Source organism: Trachypithecus francoisi, unplaced genomic scaffold (assembly GCF_009764315.1).
Source record: "Trachypithecus francoisi isolate TF-2019V2 unplaced genomic scaffold, Tfra_2.0 Lachesis_group6, whole genome shotgun sequence".
Lineage (NCBI taxonomy): Eukaryota > Metazoa > Chordata > Mammalia > Primates > Cercopithecidae > Trachypithecus > Trachypithecus francoisi.
Window position 1 is genome coordinate 24274776 of NW_022681471.1, and position 25642 is coordinate 24300417.

Below are 25642 nucleotides of genomic sequence, written 5' to 3' on the forward strand. Positions count from 1 at the left end.
TTCTCCTCTACTTCTCCTCCTTTTCTCCTTCTTGTCCTCCTCTTCCTTCTCTCCCTCTCTCCCTACCCAGTCCTCACTTCCTTCTCCTTCAACTCCTCTTCTGCCTCTCACTCTTCTTCCCCTCATCTTCCTCCCCAAGAAATTATCAGGCTACAGATGATTGCAGCAAGGAGGATGGGCCTGTCCCTTTTGCTCCCTCGTCTCCCTTGGTCTTTGAGTGTTTGCCATTTTCCCCTCTATCTTCGACAGATAAGACTGACTCTTCCTGGCCTTTGGCACACAGATGCTGGTATTGATGGTTTCCATCATGGCCTCCAGTTAGGACAGCTACATACTCTGAACTATTCTCTTCCAAGTCCTGGTCCTTGTCTTGCTGACCAGTCTTCTCAGTGCCTCTATGGAATCTCTTTCTGGGCCTGCAGCTGGAACTCATTCATGCTGCAAATGACCCATAGGGAATCTGACAGCACTGTGGCGAGACCTCTCTTTCCTAAATGCCAGGCTGTCATTTTTGAACTCCTGTTGCCACTTCTTGTTGGTGTGGGGCACTGAGGGCAGGTCTCACTCCTAGAACAACCAGTAGGATGTGAGGCAGCATGCCATTATGCTCCAGGATTCCCAGTCTTTCATGGTTCCTGTCTCAATACTCCCCACTTCTTTCCCAAGCCTCCCTCCAGGGTCACTGCATACATTTACACATATTGTGCACTCTGCAATTAAAGTAGATTCATTCACATGCAATATATCCTGGAGTTGTGCAGTGTACAGCCTGCCTGACCGTACATATTAACCCTGTGCCCAGCCCCCTCCCTCACTCCACCTTGCTCAGCTCTAGAAGAGCCCTACTCCCTCCTAGGAGTCAGATAACAGCACCTATATCTCTCCGAAAGATTTGAAGTTCAGCAAATGTATACTTAAACACAAGTTTAGCTCTAAGAAATTGTACTCTGAACTTCTCTCCATATATAGCAGTCATTGAAAGAGCTGTGCACAACTTTGGGCACCACAGTACTTAAACAGTGATAGGAAGAATGTGGAGATGGTCCCAATGAAGGGAGACAAATTCAGAATTAGGGCAAATGCTTTTATAGTTGTGATTCACTTTATGTACTTGATACATGAAAACAAACAAGCGTTATTCTTTCTTATGTGTGCTTCAATGTAGAAATTATGTCATATTTAGGTCTTGTTTTATGTTTTCCAGACTTTCCCAAGTTTTTTTCTATGAGGATTTTCCTACGTATGGAAAAGTTGGAAACACTGTTCAGTAAACACCTGTACACCCTCCACCACAATGCAATGATTAGCTTTTGGTCATATTTTATGGGCATCATTTTTAATCTCTATATAATAGTTCATCAAATCAATGCATCTTAATTTTTTTAGACAATCCCCCCATTTTGGATATATTCCTTGACTCCAAATTCCCAAAATTATAAATAGTAATGCTTAATGATAATCTCTGAGCACAAAGACCCTCCTTCCTAAATTTTTAAAGCCTGTGACAGCTGATAAGCTAGAAAGTTGATGCCAGTACCCCTGAAATTTTCATCTTTGAGAAAGAGTCTAAAGAGACTAATAGAGAATAGAAATTATAAGTGAATTCAGAAGAACAAGTACCTTGATATTGCTAGGAACACAAAACTTAAGAGAAGGCACGGTCTCCTGGGACTCTGTGAGTGTGTGTTTACGGGGAAGGTGTGTCACTGGATTCTACTTGTTCTGCCCAGGAGTACAGGCGTGAGTCACTGCACCCAGCCCATGAAATGTTAAAGTGGATTTATCATATAAGATCTGCTCACCCATGCTGGAGGATCCAAAAAACATATGTCTCATGACTGTGAGAAACAGATTTGTGAGGGGAGCCCCTGCAACCCCAAAAAGCTTTGTAATCGCTCTTGTTTATAGGTCAGAAATTCTAGTGGAAACTACTGCCACTGACACAGTATAATTAATGTAATGAGGATAGCTGGATTTTGGGGTGGCAGGGGCCAAGTGGGGGCACTTAATTGACAAAGACAAAGTGTGCATAGTTACTGTAATGGGCAGCAGATCCAAAGCAGCAATAAGAATAGTCTGACTCACAGAGACATATGGCATTGATTAGTCGATCATAGTGTCCCTTGAAGAGAAATAGATGGGCAGTCTACTAAATTCTTACTTGATATATATAAGTGGATGGGTTCTAGATTGAATGCACAGAAGTCTAACCTGAATCACCAAAATAGTCCTAGCCCTTCGATCAATTCCCAGATTTGAGCCAATTTACAGACCCAGAACACTATGAATAAAGAAGGACTCCACTACAGTACACTGCCAAAAATATATACCGCTAATTTTCTGCAGCTTTCCCCAAAGAGATCTATGGCTTTAGGGGTCAATGTGCAGTAGAGAAAATGAAATAATCAAACTTTTCAGGGATTACTGTACATTGCTTCTGAACTAGCAGTGGTTCCAAAAGCCTCAAAATGTCACTGCAGTTCACCTGTCAGAGTTAACAGTTTATGGTGGTCAGGTGATTAATGGAGTTTTAGTTCAGGTCTATCTCACAATGGGTCCTCTGGGTCTCTAAACTTATCCTATGGTTATTTCCCCAGTTCCAGAATGTATAATTGGGAGAAAAATACTCAGCAACTGACAGAATCCTCATACTATTTCCCTGATCTGTGGATTGAGGACTAATGTGGTAGGAAAACCCAAGTGGAAGCCACTAGAACTGTCTTTACCTAGGAAAATAGCAAACCAAGAGCAATATCACAAGATATTGCAAGAGATCAGTAATACCATCAGTGACGTCAAATATGCAGACATCCCCATTTAACTCACCTATTTGGCCTATGCAGAAGCCAGATGGATCTTGGAAGACTGTAGTGGGTCATTGTAAACTAAGCCAGGTGATGACTCCAATTGCAGCTGCTGTTCCAGATGTGGTTTCATTACTTGAGCAAATTAACACATTCCCTGGAACCTAGTATGCACCTCTTGATCTTGAAAATACTCTTTTTCTCAATAACTGTTAGTAAAGACCACCAGAAGCAATTTGCTTTCAGCTGGCAAGACCAGGAATACACCCTCACCATCCTACCTCAGGCATATCGTATATCAATTTTCCAGCCCTACATCATAGTTTAGCTCACAGGAATCTTGATCACCTTTCTTTTCTACAAGACAACACACTAGTCTATTACATCGATGACATGCTAATTAGACCTAGTGAACAAGAAGTAGCAACTACTCTACACCACAGGGCTCCTCTAAGTATCCATTGGCTCCAGTTTGAAATCTCAGTATCCACTGGCTCCATGACTTTCATGCTGTTTTGTAAGGAAAAGGCTCTTCTGAAAACACTTCTGTGCTAGGTCTATGATGTATGATCTAGGAACCAACCTGCCATCACTTATGATCATGACAGGGCTCAATAGAAAAGAAAAATTATGACAAGAATCTGAGGGTAAACCTTCAACAGAAAACCACAGTCTGTCCCTTTGGACCCAACAAGAGAAAGGGATGGTTTAAACTCAAGGTTTTTATGATGCCATGACCCTGAGTTAATGTGTGTACGTGCTTGTGTGGAGGGTGTGGGGAGAAAGCCCATTTCAGTACACACATGTTCCCCATAGGTCTTCGGTCCCTCCCCCACCTTCTCCTGATGCTCCTGTTCCTCTCATTTAGAGAAGCTTACTTGGGTGCCCCCGGGGCAGTGACCCCAAAGCCTCAGTGCCAAACTGTCTGAGTTCACAATTAACTGAGACCCATCTCTGCAGAGGAGACCAGACTGCTGCCCCTAACCTAACAGCAGCTCACAGTTTCAAGCACTAGCTGTGTGCCTGCCGTGCGATTACCACGGACATACTGCTCTCCCTTTAATCCTCCAAACAACCCCAGAAGGTCAAACTACATTTGACCAATGCAGAAAGTGAAGCCCAGCCAAGCAAGAGTCACTTGCCCAAAGTCGCACAGCTAGTAGGGAGCAGAGCCAGGAGTTGAAAGCCCCCTTTGATCGACCTCCAGAGCTGACACTATGACAGCGACACTGCCTCCCCGTGGAAACTAAAAGCAATAGCTCACTCTTCACTGCACTGGGGGGAAATCTGGAGGATGAATGTTCCAGAGAAGACTACCCCCCCAAAAAAAAAATCACTGGCCCGTGTAAGGTCTACTGAGGGCAATCAAGAAAATCTGAATGGGGAACTAAGACAGCGAGATGTCTCAGTCCTCTGGATCCACCAGACCCAGAACCCTGTGAATAAAGGGGAGGCTGGGCCTCCTTGAGGAAGATGGCAGATAAAACCTCTTTCTCACTCACCTATTCCCTCACTTTCACAAGCTCTATCTTTTAAAAGTCATACATATACTTTAAAAGAGTTACAGCTTCTTCACAGCTCGCCTGTTGCACCTTCTGCACCCTGCTGTGGCTGTCCTGGGACAGGATAGTCAGGAACTGTTCCAGCACCAGCAACTCCAGAATCTGCTCCATGGAGCGCATCTCAGGCTGAAGTCACCCATGGCGAAACTCTAAGAGCCGCCTGCGGGTGTCCCGGGCACCAGCAGCCTCTTGGAAGCAGAACTCCCAGAAGCACAGGTGGGAGGCCGCCAGACTAAACCTTGGGTCGGACGGTAGCAGCAGGAGTTTTGGCTCCAGGCGTAGGAACTTCCATAGTTTCCCTCTCAAAGGAGGGGAACCCTTTCCGCTCGTGGGAACCCAAGCCAGAAGCCACTGTCAGGCTCCCAGACCACCTTGGCCCCGAAACCAGTTGTCCCCGCCGGCGAAGGCGCCCGGGGCCAGGAGAAAGGAATGATGGCTTCAACAGGAGTCCGGCATGCCCGGGTTTCAAGTTCCAGCCGGTAAGCCCAACTTTGGACCCGGCGGAGCTGTCTCCAGTAGCTTCGCCTCACTGGGCTTGGGACAGTGCAGCTCCTGCCCCCGTTTCGCTTCCACCAGGGACTCCGGGAGGCACAAAAGCAGGCAGCTTTCTCCTGTCTGTCTTGGACCCACGCAGGACCAGGTCCCCGGTCCACACGCAGAAAGTCCTAGCACTGAAGTTTGGCGTCTACGGACCAATTTGTCAGCTTAGGACCAACGATAGGGCTGCGTTTCACCAACGACACCATTGCTTCAGGCGGCCATTGGGTCAGGTCTCGCCACAACTCGCAGCTGACCAATCAGAAAAGAAAATTTGACTCCAGGACAGGACCAGCGAGGGACCAATTGAAAGACAAGAGGCGGGGCCAGCAGGCAAACCTTAAGACCCCAGAGACTTCTGTGGCTGTCGAAGGCAGAGGGTAATGGGCGGGGTCGCTAGATCGAAGCTTAGGTCTTGAAGATGGGGATACTAAAAAGCAAATCCAAAGCCACTGTGAACTGCAGGCGGACGACCGGAGTCAAAATCTCCAGGATGGTTTATTAAAATGCGAATCCCCGGGTTCCTGTGAGATTCAATGCATCAGGGTAGCGGGTGGAGCCCCGAAATACGACTTTTTAACAAGCTCTCCCTACAAATTCTCCCCACACAGCCAGGTTTAAGAATCACTGACCGTGTCATAACAGATTTAAAGGTGGTCCCCACCCGCTCCAGTTACTCCAAGGCTCAAGGAGCAGAAGCGCTCATTTGGATCACGACCCGGGGTTCACCCCACCCAACACCCTCGGACTAAGAAGCGCTTAAACAGGAAACGGGAGCCCTTCCAAATCAGCTTGAGGCGGGTCGAAGCCAGGAAGAGTCCCAGCCCCTCCCACGTCAGCATCCCTGTGGGCGCACAGCGCGGCGGGCGGCGTGTGGCCTGTCGGGAGATGTAGTCCGCAGCGCCGCCCTGCGCCTGCGCCCTCTGCAGTTACCGGTGAGCTTGGGAGAACCGTGGGCGCTGAGGCGGTGAGTCCCCGAGCGGCCAGAGGGCGTGGCCGTTCCCTGGGGCGCGGGGGCGGGTAGCGGGTAGCGGGGCTCCTTTCCCTAGCCGGGGCCATGCCAACTGGGTGATTCCAGCTGTGCCCCGGACGGCGGGCGCCGGAAGGAGTGGTGGGCGGCGGGCCCCTATCCGGCCAGGGTCCCCACCGCCACTCCCTGCGACCCGGCCGGGCCTTCCCGGGAGTCCTTCTGGGCTGGGAGCTCCCCTTCAGGTGGCGGGACCTCGTCACCCAAGAGTGAACAGGGGCCGCGCCCGAGACACTAGCATCCGATTTTGAACCAGCTTTTAGACTTTTTAGGGACGTGTCACTCTTGCCGTTCCTCGAGTGCTCTCTACACACATCGCTTTTCTTATAGGCCCCATGAGGGTGGATTCTCTACGAGAGGATTTGGAGAGAAATCACTGATCTCATAGTGAAATGAACGTTTCTCTGGGAAGGGTCCATCCAAGGAAACCCGAAGGGTCCATTCCCTGGTAGACGTGGTGGATGGTTTTGGGTCAGTCAGGGAAGGGCTGGCCAGCTGTGAGGCTGGAGCAGATTAACGGATGGGTCCAGAGCCAAAAACAGCACAGTTCCTGGATGCCCTCCAGCAACGGTTAGGTGCCTAGACTCTGGGAAATAGAGGCCCCCTAGGAATGACTCCTGACAAGCAATAAACTTTAATTGAGTGCTTCCTCTGTGCTGGGCATGCTGCTATTCGCTTCCCATGCAATTGGATCCACGCAGAACATTTTTATAAAGTAGATGCTATGATTATCTTCTGTTACAAACAGGCACTGGGTATCAGGGTCACACAGCTAGCAGGTTATCATACCTAAATCGATCTCCTAAAGTCAAGCTACCATCATGTTAAAGGAGGATACAAGGACAGAGTGCTGATTTGGGTTGACTGGGTAGGAAGAGAGTCTTGAGTATTTTTTTCCCCTTGAATCCCCTCCAGAGAAGAGAACAACTACAGCAGCTGTCTCAGCACATGCGGAGAGAGAGGAACCATGGCACATGGGCAGATACAGGTCTTGAGACGTGTAGAAACATGTATATGACTGTCTCTGTGACCTCAAAGTCTACACCAAGAACATTTAGACCTTTTGATTGCTGGAGAATATAGATTTTGACATAATCACCATTTCCCTCTGGCATTTACCATGTGACCTTAGACAAGTTGTTCAATCCCCCTAAGCCTCAAACCTCAATTCCCTCATCTGTGTCCAGGGGATGATACTAGTACCCAGCTCCTAACCTTGGGTGAGGGTTATTGACTAGTATATGTGGAATGCTTAGAACAGTACCTGGCACATAGCATGAACTCAATCTCCCTTGTTAAGAATGCATAGCAAATTCTTAATGGCCTCCCTATTGCAGTGTATTTTTCACATAGGAAATCCTCTTGGAATGCTGTGGTGGAGAGGAGTGGGGAAGGAAAGGCATGGGGTTACTGGGGGAATTACGCAGACTCGGTAAGGGCAAGAATGAGAGATGGACAATTTGCTGCCTTTGCAAACCATGGCTCTACCTAAGTTCACTTTGATCCAAGGCCATTAGAGGGTACTTAAAGCTAGATGGACTTTCAAAGTTTTATGGAAGTATTGTTAGTATTCCTTCTCCATTTCTTTTGAGATCTACATGTATTCAGAAACACATGACAATTGGAATTAAACTGGGAATAGGTTAAATGCCAAGAGATCTATAAGGGTTCATTTATTAATAGATTCAGGGTCCTTAGCCTGGGACCATGGAATTCTAGAGCAGAGCTGTCCAATAGACCTTTTTGCAGTGAAGTCTATTAAGCATTTGAAATTTAGCTAATATCACTGAGAAGCTAAATTTTTGACTAAACTTAAAGTGTCACATGGGGCTGTTGGCTACCATATTTGACAGCAAGCACAATTCTAGAGGCTTTGAGATTTTATAAACTTTTCAAACTAGATGCAGAATAGGACGTGTATATGTATTTTTCTAGGAAGTGAGTCTGAAGCTCTCATCAGATTCTCAAAACCAAGAGAAAAATAATGAACTGCTTTAGGTCTTTGGTAAAAAAGAAGTTAACGGAGGTTCTTTGGTAAAAAAAGAAGTTAACGGAAGTAAGTAAGCCCTCTTGTGACCATTCCTGTTTCTCCTTTCTCATTTTTTTCTGTCCTTAGCTGTAGGTGGCTCCCTCCCACCCCAAGGATTTCAGAGAGAAACGAGTTGGAATCTGAGAAGTGAGGCTCCAGGTAAACTGTAAACTGCTGGAAGGGTGCGATGGCTGTGGCCCTGGGTTGTGCAATCCAGGCGTCCTTGAATCAAGGCTCTGTGTTTCAAGAGTATGATACTGACTGTGAAGTTTTCCGTCAGCGCTTCAGGCAGTTCCAGTACAGAGAAGCAGCTGGGCCTCATGAAGCATTTAACAAGCTCTGGGAGCTTTGCTGTCAATGGCTGAAGCCAAAGATGCGCTCTAAGGAACAAATCCTGGAGCTGCTAGTGTTGGAGCAATTCCTAACTATCCTGCCCACAGAGATAGAGACCTGGGTGAGGGAGCACTGCCCAGAGAATAGAGAAAGAGTTGTGTCACTGATAGAAGACTTGCAGAGAGAACTTGAGATACCAGAGCAGCAGGTAAGAAAAGAATGTGGGATCTTTGTGATTGGTCCAAAGGAAGTAGTTGCGGCAGCTGGGACTAGACCACACATTTGTCTCTGTGTCATTCCCCAGCCTCAAGATTTCTCCAGAGTTCTTTTCCTTTTTCTCTTCTGCTGAACTCAGCAAATGAGTCAGTGCTTTTAACTCTATCAGACTCTTTCCCTTCTAGAACAAATAGTTTGTAATGTCCACTTTCCTATGCACAAATGAAATTGATAGACAGCATAATCTACTCACATACGTCAACCCAAAGCATCAGTAAATTGCTCCATGGCCTGAAGGCCAGTTCTGGCCGTAGCCTGTTTATCTGTACTCTGTATGTAATGGTTTTTATCTTGTTGAAAGGTCATTGAAAAAAAGAGGAAGAAGGAGAAGAATTGACAGTGAATGTGCCCCACAGTGCCTAAAATGTTTACTATTTGGCTCTTTATAAAGTTTGCCAACCCTGAGTCAAGTCTAGAAGGAATATAAAGGAAAAGAAACATAGTTTGTTATAAATTGATAGAGATTTGCATATATACATGCTGAGGCCTGACTGAACGTCATGAAGTTGTCAGATGCTTGCATCTATGCTTACAATCATTGTGAATGGGACAGCCAGAAATTCAGACTGATAAAGCTCAAGTACTATGAACAGTTTTCCTGCTCGTCATGTGATTTTCCAAAATGGTATATGACTCTTGGTAAATCTGAACAATAAGCAGTGTAGTCTTTGCTTTTCACATTAGTGCATTCCTAGAAAATTTCATTTGTGCTGAAACTATGCAAAAAAACACAAAACAATTGTACTTATTTGACCAATAGGGTGGGGTTCTTGACAGATTCTTTTTACTCACATGAATGTTTGAGTGGGACATTCCACACTTGGTAGGGACCTGGAACAATTCTGCATTGTAAATTATGTTCCATTAAATTCTGATAGCCACCACCTGTCAGCATATCCAAAACTCCCCATGGGGACAGTGGCACTGTCTGCCATTCAGAATGACTGTGTAAAGCCTCTTTTCAGAAGTGCCATGACTGAGAGAGTGCAGTATCTTTGGGAAAAGGGAGCAGGAGCTTCCAGATGGGCATCAGGGATACTCCAATCTTGTCTATGGGGGTTCTCTGCAGGAGCTGTTAGCTTCAGGGCTCCTGAACAGGAGTCTTCTGAAGTTTTCTGTCTCCCTAGGGTACTTGGGTTGGTGGTTACCCTTCCTTTCTCTGTCTCCTTGGTTTTGTTTACTATATAAGATTTTATCTTCATGTGGTCTAGACATTTGCTGCTGAATACAGTCACTACTAGTCATGTACAGCTCTTGAGCCCTTGAAATATGGCCAATGCAAATTGAGATCTGCTGTAAGTATGAAATACACACCACATGCAGAAGACTTGATATGAAAAAAGTAGGTGAAATATCTCACTAATAATTGTTCATATTGATTACATGTTGAAATCCTGATTGTTTGCATTGGATTAAGTAATACGTACTATTAAGATTGGCCTTAACTTTTTAAAAATTTATTCATATGGCCACTAGAAAATTTAAAATTACATGCATGATTCTCATACAATTCTACTGGGCACTGTTGGTCTAGACTTGAGAGTGATGGTTCTGGCATTTCCCCCAGGTTGATATGCATGACATGCTCTTGGAAGAACTGGCACCAGTGGGAACAGCACACATACCACCAACCATGCACCTAGAGTCACCTGCACTCCAGGTAATGGGACCTGCCCAGGAGGCCCCAGTAGCAGAGGCGTGGATCCCACAGGCAGGGCCACAGGAGCTGAACTATGGTGCTACTGGAGAATGTCAGCCCTTTCTAGACCCTGGTAAGACAAGGGTTCTCTCCTTTCTTTTGTTTCTGTTTTGAGAGTTCAGGAATTCTCAAGGGTTGGGGTTGGGCTACAAACACCAATTACCCAATGGAAACGGACCACTCAGATAAAGAAGAGGAAAAAAATCTCTCTGGGAATAGTAGGGAACAGAGTACTTTGGATAGAACCCTGGGATTAGGAACCCTTTAAGCTAATGACCCTGTTAAGAAGTCTTTTGATCAAGAATGTTACACAGGAAAACTATGGGAGTTTGGATTCTGGATAAGGACTCATTTCTCAGCCCAATTTTAATCAACAGGAACTGTGATGTCGTCCGCCCCTAGGGCCTCGGTTGCTTTCATGGCATCAGAGCCTTATTCAAACTTAATACTTTAGTAATATAGTCTCATTAGATCCTGTAAGATCAACCGCTTACCACAGTCTAAAGGAAATATCTACCTCATTAAATCAGTACCTATTACAGTGTTTTTCAAACTGTAGTGAGCAGACCATTCGCAGCATGAACACTAGGGGTATATGTTTAGCAAGCTCTGTGGGTGAGTGCTATACACACTGAAGTTTGAGAATCACTGGCCTAGACACAACAGGGGTTAGTTCTAGAAGGAGAAAGTCCAAGTGGAGAAAGGCAGCAGGATCACATAGTCCAGTTGCTCCTATATTTTATTTCCCATGGGGTTTTCTTTTTTTTTTTTTGAGACGGAGTCCTGCTCTGTTGCCCAGGCTAGAGTGCAGTGGCGTAATCTTGGCTCACTACAACCTCCACCTCCCAGGTTCAAGCAATTTTTCTGCCTCAGCCTCTCAAGTAGCTGGGATCACAGGCATGCACTACCACACCCAGCTAATTTTGTATTTTTAGTAGAGACAGGGTTTCACCATGTTGGCCAGGCAGGTCTTGAACTCCTGACCTCAGGTGATCCACCTGCCTCAGCCTCTCAAAGTGCTGGGATTACAGGCGTGAGCCACTGCACCCGGCTTCTCCTTTGGGATTTTCTTACCCAGTGTTCCCTGTACCTCTTCTACCCCTCACATTAAAGCTTTGGCCCAAGTGTGGCCAGAATCCTCTCCCCTGACTCCTCCAGGCACTGTTTCAACATGGTGGCATGTTCAAGAGACTGTTACATACTGAGGTCACAGAAGACACATAAGAAATGAAAATAAGAACTGTCCAAGTTATAAAATGTAAATGTCTGATCCATCCATAACTAGCTCAGTACCCAGGATTAGTAACCATATCCCTTTCCACATCATATTAATATCATTTAGTCATTTGACCACTGTCTACGAGCACCTTTGAGGAGCCAGACACCATACCAGACCCTGGCGATTCAGTAGCATACAAGGCAGAAAAGCAGCTCTGGTCATCCTGGAGATTACAGTTCAGTGGACAATTCAGATATGTCGGTAGGACTTTTTGTCCTGTATGTGACAGGAATCGGACAGTAAATTTTGTGTTGGGAGGAATAGAATGCCTGGGAGCATGGAGAAGAGCCATCTAACTAACTTTTGGCTGAGAGGGAAGTCTGGAGGAAGGCGGATCTGGGTTAAAACCTACAGGATGGATCAAAGTGAGCCTGTGGAGTGGTGTACATGGGAAGCAGAGAGGGCTGGGATCAAAAGCAACAGCATGTGCAAAGTCCTGAAGGGAGAGAGAAGACCTTCTGCTGCAGTGCAAGGGACATAGAAGAGCAGTGGGACAGGAGTGGCAATAGAAGAGGCTGGAGAGAGAAGCAAGGTCCTAGGTCATGAAGAACTTGCAGCCTCATGGAGAAGTCACACTTGATTATCAGGGAAGTGGGGAACCATTTTGAGGTTCTCCAATACCAGAGCAATACACACAAATTTGCATTTTAGGAGATTATTCTGGCTATAGTAGGAATGGGTACATACCACTGAAAGCAGGGACCCCATTTGGGAGGTTGTTGCCATCATTCAGGTGAGAGGATGTGGTTCTAAAGCAAGGTCATGTTAGTGATGATGGAGTGAAAATATAGTTCAAAAGATATTTAACAGGTGTGAAATAACAGAGCTTAGTGATTGACTGGGTGTCAGGGTGATGGAGAAGAAGGGATTAAGGATGGAATCCAGGTTTCTGGCCATTCAACTGGGTAGATAGTAATATTATTCACTGACATGACAAACAAAAGAGGAAGATCAGATTCGGTGGGTCAAGTTGAGTTTAGATTTGAACATACAGAGTATGAGGTGCTTGTGGGTCTCCAGCATATTTTTAAATAAAAGTGACAAAAGAGGGAAACTTTACAAGTATACATATTGTGGTCAAAGCAGAACTATGTAATATTGCCATTTATGTTCCAGCTTTTACATCATCTACATTTCATAGTCTATTTAGGAATTCTAAAAAAAAGTCTGTGTTTATATGTATGTGCCTGGAACAAGTAGTAAAACTTAGCTAGTAATATTTGAAGTATAACTCTTTCTGCATTTGCATTCTGATTCCCCATGTTAATTCGCTCCTTTTGTCAACATTGCAGGTACAGATATCACATAGTAGCAATATTTATCTGGTGTTTATATTTTGCTCTCTAAAGCACATGGAAATCTAGTATATTTAACAAAGGATAGACATAATTAAAAGATAAAAATGACAAATTTGGAGGACAGGAAATTATCCTTTTCTTATCACCGTTTAAAGTGATGTATTATGCTTTGGAAAATGTTGCAAGGCTTATTCTATTATTTAAAGGTTACTTAAACCTTTACTTTAAACGAAAGTATATTTGATGTATCACATGAAATACATTCTATTGTAAACTGAATGGAAAGTACAAGATGCCAGCTGAGTGGAGAACAAATTCAAAAGTAATGGAAGAAGTCAATTGATTTTATATTAACATTTGGAACCTATTTCCTATCAGCAAAAAATTAGGTTGTTGAGTATATGTGAATTGTGCATATATATTTTTTCATGTAATATAACTGAAAACACATATACACATTCATTGCAAACTAAAAGAGAACTTAAGTGAACAATGTAAAGTGATCTAAGGAAGACATAAACTTTAAAACAAAATCCCTTATTTGAATTCATACTGGACACTTTGATGCCAGAGATAAGCAATAATATTAGAATGTCTGCAATCAGAAAGAAAAGCGGCAAGGAGACGCTGGTCCTAAAAACATAAAATATATCATGCTTATCTTTGAAAACATGGAGTTCAAAATTTGTACACCAAAACTGGATTGCATTCTGAGTTGTCAAAGCCTTGGGTTTTTCATTTCAATTGATGAGGTTTCATTTGGAATGTCTGTGAAATGTAAAAGATCACATCTTTTTGGTGATGAAGGATATGAGAGATGAAAATTTAAAGTAAAATACAGGACAAACAAATGCTGTCTAGAAAGCATCAGAAGATTCTTATAACTTAAACTTCCTCAGATTATTCTACTATACCAAAAAATTTACCATAAGCTAATATCTAACCCCTAACTATAGTAATGACATTTCTTGGTGTAGTGAAGCTCTTATGAGACAGTCTTTGCTAATGGGGCTTAATGAAACCATTGCCTGAGTATAGGATGAGGGGAACATTCAGTGAAGCACCTTCTTTGTTAATCTCCAATTGCTTTTCCCTCTTTGCATTGGATAGCTATTGAAGGGTAATTAATTATCCCCAAAACTTAGCAGCTTAAAGGAAAAAGTATTTATCATGTTACTGTTTTTGAGAGGAATTCAGGAGTGGTCTACTAGATGTTTATGGCTCAGAGTCTCTCTTGTAGTTGTGAAGATGTCAGCAGGGACTGGCAGGATGCCTCAATTCCTTGCCAAAGGAATTTCTCCATAGGTTACCTAAGTATCCTTATGATGGGGCAGCAGGCTTCCTCCAGAGCAAAAGATCCAAGAGAAAGCAAGGAGGATGACACAATGTCTTTGATTTTAAATCAACCATGCCTGGACTTAATAGCCTTTTACTTAAAAAAAAAAAAAATCAAAAACTGATTTCCTTTTTTTTTCTTCAGTTAACTTTTCCTAAGTAAAATTTCTTCACTTAATTTGGTCAAATATAATATATCTATCATGGATCTCTTAATTATAGCCAGAGGATGAGTTTAACATCCTGGACAATATATTATTGTCATTGGAAAACTAATGTTCTAGACTATGGTCTCAAAACCAGGAGACATGATTAAATTTAAGGTAACAGGCTTTGGTTTCTATCTGTAGGGCCCTCCTTTTTTTCCATTTATTTATTTTTTGAGATGGAGTCTCGCTCTGTCGCCCAGGCTGGAGTGCAGTGGTGCGATCTCTGCTCACTGCAAGCTCTGCCTCCCGGGTTCATGCCATTCTCCTGCCTCAGCCTCCTGAGTAGCTGGGACTACAAGCGCCCGCCACCTCGCCCAGCTAATTTTTTGTATATTTAGTAGAGTTTCACCGTGTTAGCCAGGATGGTCTCAATCTCCTGACCACGGCCTCCCAAAGTGCTGGGATTATAGACATGAACCACCGCACCCAACCTTTCCTTTTATTTTCAATTGACATGTAATAATTGTACCTATTTATGGGATACAGAGTGATATTTTGATATGTGTGTACAATGTGTAATGATCAAATGAGGGTAATTAGCATATTTATCACCTTAAACATTTATCATTTCTTTGTGTTTCTCATTCCTGTGGGAGCTAAAAAAAAAAGGGAGGCTCATAGAAGTGAAGTGTAGGGCCCTTCTCTTTTTACTGACCAGCAGTTAATGTTTCTTCTATTACTGTAAAACCACTCATCCAATAATAGTACTTTACAGATAGCTTACATTGAGGGTAAAGAGAAGAGCCCCCTGACAGAAGTAGTCATTAATGCCTGCTTTTTTATTGCCACTCAACTTTGACCCAGAAGCCATGGAGCCAAACTAGAAAACATTTGGAGAATACAATATATGCAGGTATTGATATGATAAATTTCTAGAATCGGGATTGATTGATTAATGGGCATTTAAAACTTTAATAGATATTGTCAAATTGCCTTCTGAAATTATTGTACCAGTTATCCTCCCACCACAATATATAGGAATGCCAAATTCTGCTCGTCTTCACTTATCTTTGCTATGTAAGAGCCATAGCTGTTCTCACTACGTTGGCCAGCAGAGTAGCGCAAATATATCTGTGGAAACGCTTTCAGTAAGCATCAGTTTTATTCAGCATTCGTGGTGGTATTTTATTCAATATGTAAGAGTAGAGGATGGGACCTGATATCTAAAAGGTGAGACATGGGTCAAAAGTGAATGGGAATTGGTTTTAGCTGACTTGGACTGTGAAAATAAGGTTGAGAAATGCAAATAAACTGGTAATAGTGTCCGGAAGTATCTGAATATTACTCGGGACAACAGGGTCGGGGTGGGGTGTGCTACACATATAAGAAGTGCTTTAGGTTGACATCCATGAAGAAGCTCAAGTTTGAGCACCATGTTTTCACATCCAAGGTGTGGAGACTCCTGATGCACCCAATTTGGGGCCAAGCTTTTTGAAAGCTGGCACCAGGAGTATGATGCTGGGGACAAGGAACCAAAGCAAAAGTACTCAAATCTCTGTAATTTGGTGCTGTGCAGAAAGTAGCAGCTAGACTTGAAGGCCAATATGGGAGGCCCATGAGACACAGCTGCCCTTAGATCTCATGGGTACCAGATTCTGCTTCCAGGGTTACATTTAGTCCTTCAACTAGGTCATAGAGCTTCTTTTACCTAAGGAGCAGGTGTCTGGGCCTGGTTTTGAAGTGATATTTGATGAAATCTGTAACCTTAAGAATTTCAAGTTTGTGCTCTGTAAGATGAGAATAGCCATACGAACAATTCCTGTCATTCCCAAAACTGTTTTTCTGGCTTTCATATTGAAATCTCCTGGGCCTCTACGCTTCTACCATCCTAAGCCTTTGCTACTTGCTGCTCTCCCCAGTTTCAATTCCTTCTCACTTCTACTTGATGGCAGCTTTAATCAATGAACTCCAGTTCATTTTTTCCACTAACTTAAAAATTTTTTTTTTTTTAATTTGTGTGGGTACATACTAGGTGTATGTATTTATGAGGTATGTGAGATGTTTTAATACATTGCATGCATTGCATAATAATCACATCATGGTAAATGGGGTATCTGTCTCCTCAAGTATTTATCCTTTGTGTTACAAACAATCCAATTCTACTCTTATTTTTTAAATGTATAATTTCTATTTTTGTGGGGGGACCTGTTCCACCACATCATTCAATTATCCCACTCCTGGGTTTAAATCCAAGCATTGTTAACAAAATAGTGAGTTTATCAAACATTTTATTGGAAGTGTATTTTATATTTCTTAATCTAAAATCTATTGTTTTTTTCCCTGTGAAAATATAAAATAAAGTATTTTACACTACTTCCTAGGATTTGATATAGTGTACTGAAATCTAAATTTTACTTCAGATTAATGTTAGCCAAACTAATCTGTTAATATCATTTAATGATGTCAATATTTAAATGTTTTTTTCTACATTTACATCTTTTTAAAATAGCATTATATATAATTCACATACCATACATTGTCACCCCTTTGAAGTGTACAATTTAATGTTTTTTGGTATATTCACAATATGTACAACTGTCACCACAGTCAATTTTAGAATATTTCATCACCTCAACAAGAACCTGTACCTTTAGCTATCACTTCTTGGCCCCCATCTCTCCCACTCCAAAGCAACCACTAATTTACTTTCTGTCCCTGTAGATTTGCCTATTCTGGATATTTCGTATCAATGGAATCATACAATATGTGGTCTTTTATGACCAACTTCTTTCACTGAACATATTTTCAAGGATCAACTTTGTTGTAACATGTATCAGTACTTTATTCCTATTTATGGTTGAATAGTCCATTGTGACGTTATACCACATTTTGTTTATTCATTCAACAGCTGATGAATGTTTAGATTGTTTCTATAGTTTGGCTATTATGAATTATGCTGCTATAAAAATTTGAGTATGACATTTTGTATTTATATATGTTTTCATTTTTCTTGGGTATATACCTGGGAGCACAATTGCTAGGTCATATGGTAACTCTATGTTTAAACTTCTCAGGAACTTCTCGACTTTTACAAACTGGCTGCACTCTTTTACATTCCCACCAGCAGTGTACAAGCACTCTTATTTCTTCACATCCTGGGCGACATTTATTATTATTATTTGACATTTTTATTCTAGCCATCCTATGGGTATGAAATAGTGACTCATTGTGGTTTTGATTGTGGATTTGATACTCTTCTTTCTTTGAAGAGTAACGATGCTGAACATGCGTTCATGTGCTCATTGGTCATTTGTATATTTTCATAGATCTATTTAGTTCCCTTGCCCATTTTTAATTGAATTATTTGTCTTTTTATTATTGAATTGTATGTGTTCTTTATACAGGTGACCCTTGAGCAATGTGGGGGTTAAGGGTGCTGACCTACTGTGCAGCTGGAAATCCACATACATAACTTTTGTTTCCCCCACATGTAACTACTAATAGCCTACTGTTTGACTGGAAGCCTTACTGATAACATCAGTGGTCAATTAACACGTATTTCATATGTTATATGCTGTATTCTTACAATCAATAAGCTAGAGAAAAGAAAATGTTATTAAGAAAATCATAAGGCAGAGAATATATTACTATCCATTAAGTGGAAGTGGATCATTATAAAGGTCTTTATAGCAACACAATGAACTAAGACAGTGTGGTACTTCCATAAGAATAGACATGTAGATCAACAAAATAGAGGAGAGTTTAGTCTTGCTGTCTCAGGGGTGACAGAGGTGGAAGAAAATCTGCCTATAAGTGTATTTGTGTAGTTCAAACCCATGTTGTTCAATGGTCAACCGTGTATTCTAGATAAAAGTCCCTTATTAGACATATGATTTGCCAATATTTTCTCCCATTCTGTAGGCCATCTTTTCACTTTCTTGATAGTGTTCTTTGTAACCCAAAAGATTTTTTTAATTTTGATGAAGTCAAATGTAATTGTTTTTTCTTTTGTTGTTTGCCCTTTTGATGTCTTATTTAAGAAATCATTGCCTAATCCAAGGTTATGAAAATTTTCCCCTGTGTTTTCATCTAACAGTTTTATGATTTTAGCTCTTACATCTAAGACTTTGATCTATTTTTCATTAATTTTTAATAGGGTGCAAAGTAGAGGTCCAAATAATATTTTTTTTTCCCATGGAGACATCCAGGTGTCTCAACATGATTTGTTGAAAAGGCTATTCTTTTTATATTGAATATCCTTGAAACCCTTGTCAAAATCAGTTGACCACAGGACAGATATATGGATTTATTGCTGGATTCTCATTTCTATTCTGTTATGTTTAGTTGGTTTATAGTATTTGCTTTGTCTTGTATTATTGATCTTCTGCCTAGAGTTTCTATCTGTTAGTGCAAGGAGTTATTGAAGTGTCCAACTACTATTGTTGAATTATCTGGTTCTTGTACTATTTCTGTCAGGTTTTGTTTTACATATTTTAGTACTCAGAAATTAAGTGCATACATGATTATAATTGTTATATCTTCCTGATGGATTAATATTTTTATCATTATAAAATGATCCTGTATATCTTAGTAATGAGTTTTTTTGTTTGTTTTAATGTCTATTTTGACTGGCTGTCTTGTGGTTGCTACTTGTGTGATATATCTTTTTCCATCCCTTTACATTTGATCTATTTGTATCTTTGAATCTAAAGGATACCTCTTATACACAGTATATAGTTGGATCTTTTCAATCCAGTCAGATCTTTTCTGCTTTCTGATTAAGTCATTTAATCTATTTACATTTAATTTTATTTTTGATGTGGTTAGATTTATATCTGCCATTTTGCTTTCTGTTTTCTATATGCCTCAAGTCTTTTTTGTTCCTCTATCCCTCTTTTACTGCTTTCTTTTTCATTAAGTAAATATTCCTCATGTAATATTTTACTTTAATAATTTTACTACTTTTGTTTCTTTAGTGGTTGCTCTAGGATTTACCATGTACATCTTATCATTGGTTTCAGAGTTATACTAACTTAATGCCAGTGAGATAGAGAAATGTTTCTCCTATGTAGCTCTGTTCCCTTTTCCCCCTTTTTGTGATATTACTATCATATATATTACATCAAAAATGTTTTAAGGCCGGGCGCGGTGGCTCAAGCCTGTAATCCCAGCACTTTGGGAGGCCGAGACGGGCGGATCATGAGGTCAGGAGATCGAAACCCTCCTGGCTAACACGGTGAAACCCCGTCTCTACTAAAAATACAAAAACTAGCCGGGCGAGGTGGCGGGCGCCTGTAGTCCCAGCTACTCGGGAGGCTGAGGCAGGAGAATGGCGTAAACCCGGAGGCGGAGCTTGCAGTGAGCTGAGATCCGGCCACTGCACTCCAGCCGGGGCGACAGAGCGAGACTCCGCCTCAAAAAAAAAAAAAAAAAAAAAAAAATGTTTTAAACCCAAGAATACATTGTTATAATTATTGCTTTATATAATTTTAAGACTCTTAAGAAGCTGAAAGAAGAAAGGAAAATAAATATATATTATAACTTTTGTTATATTAACATTGTTTATGATTTCTGGTTTTCTTCATTTGTTCCTGTGGATTTGAATTACCAACTGGAGTCATTCTTTAGTCCCATACACTTTGCTCTTACCCACCTCATTTCTGCTATTATTGAGAAATATATTACATTTCTCTATGTTGTATGCCCAGCGATACACTGTATACATATTTTTATACAGTTGCCTTTTACATCTTTTAACAAAAGAAAGAAGCGGTAATTTTCATTTATACTGTCTTTTCTCATTACATATTTATTTTTACTTATGCTGCTTTGTCATGTGGATTCAGATTACTATGCATTTAGATTATAAGTCAGTATTTTGTATCTAAGCCTTTGCTATTCTCTCGTATTCCAAGTTTCTTTTTTTTTTTTTTTTTTTTTGAGAGCGGAGTCTCGCTGTGTCGCCCAGGCTGGAGTGCAGTGGCGCGATCTCGGCTCACTGCAAGCTCCGCCTCCCGGGTTCCCGCCATTCTCCCGCCTCAGCCTCCGAGTAGCTGGGACTACAGGCGCCAGCCACTGCGCCCGGCTAGTTTTTTGTATTTTTAGTAGAGACGGGGTTTCACCGTGTTAGCCAGGAGGTCTCGATCTCCTGACCTCGTGATCCACCCGCCTCGGCCTCCCAAAGTGCTGGGATTACAGGCTTGAGCCACCGCGCCCGGCCAAGTTTCAATTGAAACTCCATCTTTTACTTCACAGCAGCTTTCTTTTGATCTATTACCTTCAATTTTATTTGACCTGTTTCATATTACCCTGTAATTTCACTCTTAGCTTTGAAATCCAAATGAAAACAAAATAGTGAATTTAAACAGCACTTTTATTTGAAATTCAGCTTTTGTTTCTTAATCTTGAAAAGGAAATTTTTGTTCATGAAAAACTAAAATGAGGTGTTTTAGTCCACTTCCTCTGCCTTGAATATAATGTTCTAGAATTTAAATTTTCCTTCAGATTAACATTAGTCAAAATAAATTCCTAATGTCATTTTAATAATACTAATATTTAAACATCAGCCTACATTTAGATATCAAATTAGTAATTTACAGCCCACATTTCACTGAAGACCACTAAACTTGACCAGAGATAAAGGAGGAAAAGAAGGGGCTCAGAAAAGAGGATGTAAGCAATACCAGCTGTCAGTGAGGAGAGGGGTGGTCAGACAAGGGGAGAGTGAGTGGTTAGAAACTTCACCTGGCTGTCCTTAGACTGACACTTTGAAATACTATTTTGTAGTCATTTTGACTAATAGTCATTTTTACCTGTATGAGTCATTTGGGCTAATTTTAAGAGAATCCACTTTTAGACTTTAACTGAAAGCAACATAAATACTGCTTTTGCTAGGTTCAACCTAGTTCAATTTTCATTTAAATTCAAAAGACTCCACTGAAAATTTTCCAGTAAACACTTTAACTACTACTTTCACCTCTCTCTCTTCATTTAGCACTCAATAGCAGTGTTTTCCAGTATTAATATGGCAAAACTTTATGAAATTTACTTCATATTTTAGCTCTAACCTAAGCAAATCTAGTATCAAAATAGATGCTGAAATGATTTAGTGCATTAATTTCAGCACACAATTTATTCACTCACCTTCCATAGAATAGAGAATAGCTTTGAATTGAACACAACCTCATTTTCATTTTGCTCTTATCTTTTAAAGAAAAGACTGTTGTAAGAGACTTAGGTGAAATAATAGTAATGGAGTAGGAAGTAGATACCAAGAGGCTATGTGTCCAAGAAATCAGCCTAAATTTTGGAAAAAACCTTTGATGAGCCAAACTGTAATGCTTCCATCTTTCTTCTGGCCAGGATATCCATTACCAAAACTTGACATGAACTTCTCATTGGAGAATAGAGAAGAGCCGTGGGTGAAGGAATTACAGGATTCTAAAGAAATGAAACAATTACTTGATTCCAAGATAGGTAAGTAATTGTTCTTTGATATACTAGGGGGAAAAAAAAGAAAAATTTGACCTAAATAAAGATAAAGAGTTTGGAATTCTATTTAGGAATTTCTATGTTCCTACCACTGGTTTAACATAACTCTTCATTTTCCTTCACTTTCTTTTCTCCATGGAACACAATATCATCTGCAGTTTCTGTTTCTTTTCTCAGGTTTTGAGATCGGGATAGAAAATGAAGAAGATACTTCAAAACAGAAAAAAATGGAGACTATGTATCCATTTATTGTAACTTTAGAGGGGAATGCTCTCCAGGGTCCCATTTTGCAAAAAGACTATGTACAGTTAGAAAATCAATGGGAAACCGCCCCAGAGGATTTACAGACAGATTTAGCAAAACTGGTAGATCAGCAGAACCCCACTCTGGGAGAGACACCTGAGAACTCCAACTTGGAAGAACCTCTCAACCCCAAACCCCATAAGAAGAAGAGTCCAGGAGAGAAACCTCACCGATGTCCTCAGTGTGGAAAATGTTTTGCTCGGAAGTCACAACTTACTGGGCATCAGAGAATCCATTCAGGAGAAGAACCTCACAAATGCCCTGAATGTGGGAAAAGATTCCTTCGTAGTTCAGACCTTTATAGACACCAACGACTTCATACAGGGGAGAGACCCTATGAATGCACTGTATGTAAAAAGCGATTCACTCGGCGGTCACATCTTATAGGGCACCAGAGAACCCATTCTGAAGAAGAAACATATAAATGTCTTGAGTGTGGGAAAAGTTTTTGTCATGGATCAAGTCTTAAAAGACATCTGAAAACTCATACAGGTGAAAAACCTCATAGATGTCATAATTGTGGGAAAAGTTTTAGTCGACTGACAGCTCTTACTTTGCACCAGAGAACGCATACTGAAGAGAGACCTTTTAAGTGTAATTATTGTGGGAAAAGTTTTAGTCGACTGACAGCTCTTACTTTGCACCAGAGAACGCATACTGAAGAGAGACCTTTTAAGTGTAATTATTGTGGGAAAAGTTTTAGACAGAGACCAAGCCTCGTTATTCATTTAAGAATCCACACAGGGGAGAAGCCGTACAAGTGTACTCATTGTTCTAAAAGCTTCAGACAGAGAGCTGGCCTTATTATGCACCAGGTCACTCACTTTAGAGGACTTATTTAAGAATCACTGAAACAGGTCCTACACAAATTGACACTAACTCAAAAAAATCTTAACCTGCAGCAGGCTGTTTGTCTTGGAAGCTTTTGTTTGAGCTTATAAGATAGATAGCTTTTTTTTTTCTTTTCTTTTTTTTTTCCTAGTTTTAAAACCCATCTTCCAAGGTATATGAATTTTAGAGTATTTATCTATTCTTGTGATTTTCTTAGATTTGATTTCTTCTGTCTGCACAACTCTTCTTTTTTTAATTACAATGAAAAATTTTGTGTTCCAAGGCAACTGTATCATAGGTGTAAACATAAAGCATATAAATTATGACAATCCTTTTAGAGGTAGGGTCAATATAGTGGATAAACATGTCTATCAGATGTATTGATTATAGCAGTACTATAGTTATTCTGCTGTCATTATTAAAGATGATTATATTCATTCAAAGCTTTAGATGTGTCCCATGTGGCAAGAAAGGAGACAGTGAATTTTGTCAAACAATAAAAATGTGTCAGGAACACAAGGATGAAGGGGATGTCATTTGCCTGGTAAGAACTGGGTTATTTCTACTGAAATTTTTTATGTTTAAAGAAATTAAGATTTTAACCTTTACTTTTGAATTTTGCAAAGTTTGCTAGTCTGCTTAGTCAGCAGTCTGTGGTAATGCTGCTAAAAGCAGAGTATTAATCTGGTAATTTATTTTGTTCACAGAATAAGTAAGCTCTATGTCTGGAAGAATCCATTTGGCAATTGAAATTATACAAGCAGGATCTAATTTAATTTTGATTGACTGAAGAACCAGGGTCTTTTGCTCTCCTTTGGTATTTCAGTCTCCTTTGGTATTCAATCATGTGTCTTTCAGTGCTTTTTAAAATTTTACCCATTCTTTAATTTAGTGTCTCCATATGTGTGTGTCATAGAATACTTAGTTCTGCTAGATATTCTGCAAATATATTTGGGAATTGCTTCCTGCTGTTTTGCCTTCTTAGATTCATAGTACACATCAGCATATGAGAATCTCTGAGAGGTCTTCTAGAAAGGAGAGAAAAAGCACCTCTTTTGGCTCAATGTTTTCCAAACTTATTTGACCCCAAAACCTTTTTATATACCCAATAATAAGCTACAGAACTAATATTCTGCAAATGTCTCTTGGAACACACTGCCTTAAACAGATATTTCTATAGCTATCAGTATAGTTAAGTTGCTCCCAAGCCTAGTTATCTCCAGTTGTTTTAAGGGTGTTATAAAAAATTCTTAAAATATATATGAATTTGTGTAACACACACAGAGACACACACACACATATACACACATACTACTTTAAGGGGGTGAGGGTCACTAATTCAGATAATTTTTAAGTTGCCTAGTGATTCTCAATCTCTTTGAATTTTACTTATATTTATACACACACACACATATGTATATACACATATCATTTTAAGAAGGTGAGGATCACTAATTCAGATAATTTATAAGTTGCCCAGTGATTCTCAACCTCTTTGAATTTTACTTATAATTACATACACACACACACACACACCACACACATGCACACACGTTGCTACTTATATAAATGTTCTCATGTAATCATGGTAACAGCTCAATTCCCAAAGCAAGGGAAGACTTCTCATTGTCAGTTAAACCTGTTAAAACATGAAATATTCATTGAGCCTACTTCCTTGTTATAAAATACAAGAAATAGGACATTCAAGCATTTTCCCTTTATGAAGATACTCAGTCATTCTTTCCTTGAACTACAGTTAGGGAAAGTATATCTCTTCTATTCCATTGAAGTTCTCGAAAGTGATATAAGTACTTTGGGGGTATCTACTATGTGCCTAACTAGTCCTAGTCCTGTTCTAGGCTTAGTGGAAGCTAGTAAAGAAATGTAATTCATGGATCAGGCTCATAAAGATTTTATAATATTTTTAGTTAAACAAGAGTTGGGAAACAGGTGGAGAACAATGCAAGAGAGTTTGTAATTAAGTGCCAATTATACCAATTGCTAGACCTAGGATGTATCTTTAATTCTTGTCATCCAGGTCCTTGTGTGATGCTGCTATAAGTCTGGGGCTCAAACTGATATCCCAGTAGCAATAAACATATAATATGGGAGGAGTCCGAATGTAGAGATGAAAAATACAGAATGTAATGGCTTCTCTTTTCTCTCTTGTGGAATTGCATTCAAACCAGAACAGTGCCTTAGAATGGATGTGCCCAACTGCTCTGTATTTATGCAATATTTTAATAAAGCAGAAATGTATGTGCTCTTCCTGCTTCACTTGCACTAATTAATTTTTTGAACAACTTAGAGCTTCTTCCCTGAACAGTGGCAACAAGCATGGCAATTGACTCCTGTCCTCATCCCAAGTTGGAATCGCTTTTCTCTCTGCAACCATGGCACTGTGATTATGCATCATTTTTAGCATTTAATACAGTCCATTTTTGGCTAGTAGGGTTAGTCGCAATCATAATATGAGTTGTATCCTCCCTCTCATTTATATCAAGTATACTTAACTAGATTTTTACAAGTTAGAGAATGTCTAATATTCTTTTTTACAGTGCCCTATATATAAGAATTAATACATATCTGTGGCATTGAATCAAGAAACACGTGAAATAGTTCTTGGAAACAGATAACATATTTAGAACATTGCATGAATAATTATACTTCTGTGCCTAATTGTACTTCT

At 40.6% G+C, this 25642-nt stretch overlaps 1 protein-coding gene across 5 annotated transcripts; it reads left to right on the forward strand.

Annotated features, from left to right (window-relative positions):
* The first annotated feature begins 5804 nt into the window (after positions 1–5804).
* On the forward strand, positions 5805–25218 carry ZNF449 (zinc finger protein 449). 5 transcript variants are annotated; one of them, XM_033201631.1, is made up of 7 exons: positions 5805–5870; positions 8047–8500; positions 10136–10340; positions 21691–21804; positions 21997–22614; positions 23398–23497; positions 23661–25218. In XM_033201631.1, exons 2-6 carry the CDS (start codon positions 8147–8149, stop codon positions 23451–23453), a joined length of 1347 nt encoding a protein of 448 aa, XP_033057522.1. In that variant the 5' UTR covers positions 5805–5870; positions 8047–8146; the 3' UTR covers positions 23454–23497; positions 23661–25218. The 5 variants fall into 5 exon arrangements, with proteins under 5 accessions (XP_033057522.1, XP_033057518.1, XP_033057519.1 ...); XM_033201627.1 differs by having other exon boundaries at positions 21997–22735; positions 22820–25218; XM_033201628.1 differs by having other exon boundaries at positions 21997–22651; positions 22736–25218.
* The last annotated feature ends 424 nt before the right edge of the window (positions 25219–25642 follow it).

Bases quoted from the DNA above. Each gene is read 5' to 3' on its own strand.
- ZNF449 (XM_033201626.1), top strand. From the start codon at position 8,147: ATGGCTGTGGCCCTGGGTTGTGCAATCCAGGCGTCCTTGAATCAAGGC. The intron at 10,341-21,690 runs GTAAGACAAGGG...TCTTCTGGCCAG, and splicing joins TCAGCCCTTTCTAGACCCTG to GATATCCATTACCAAAACTT. The intron at 21,805-21,996 runs GTAAGTAATTGT...TTCTTTTCTCAG, and splicing joins ATTACTTGATTCCAAGATAG to GTTTTGAGATCGGGATAGAA.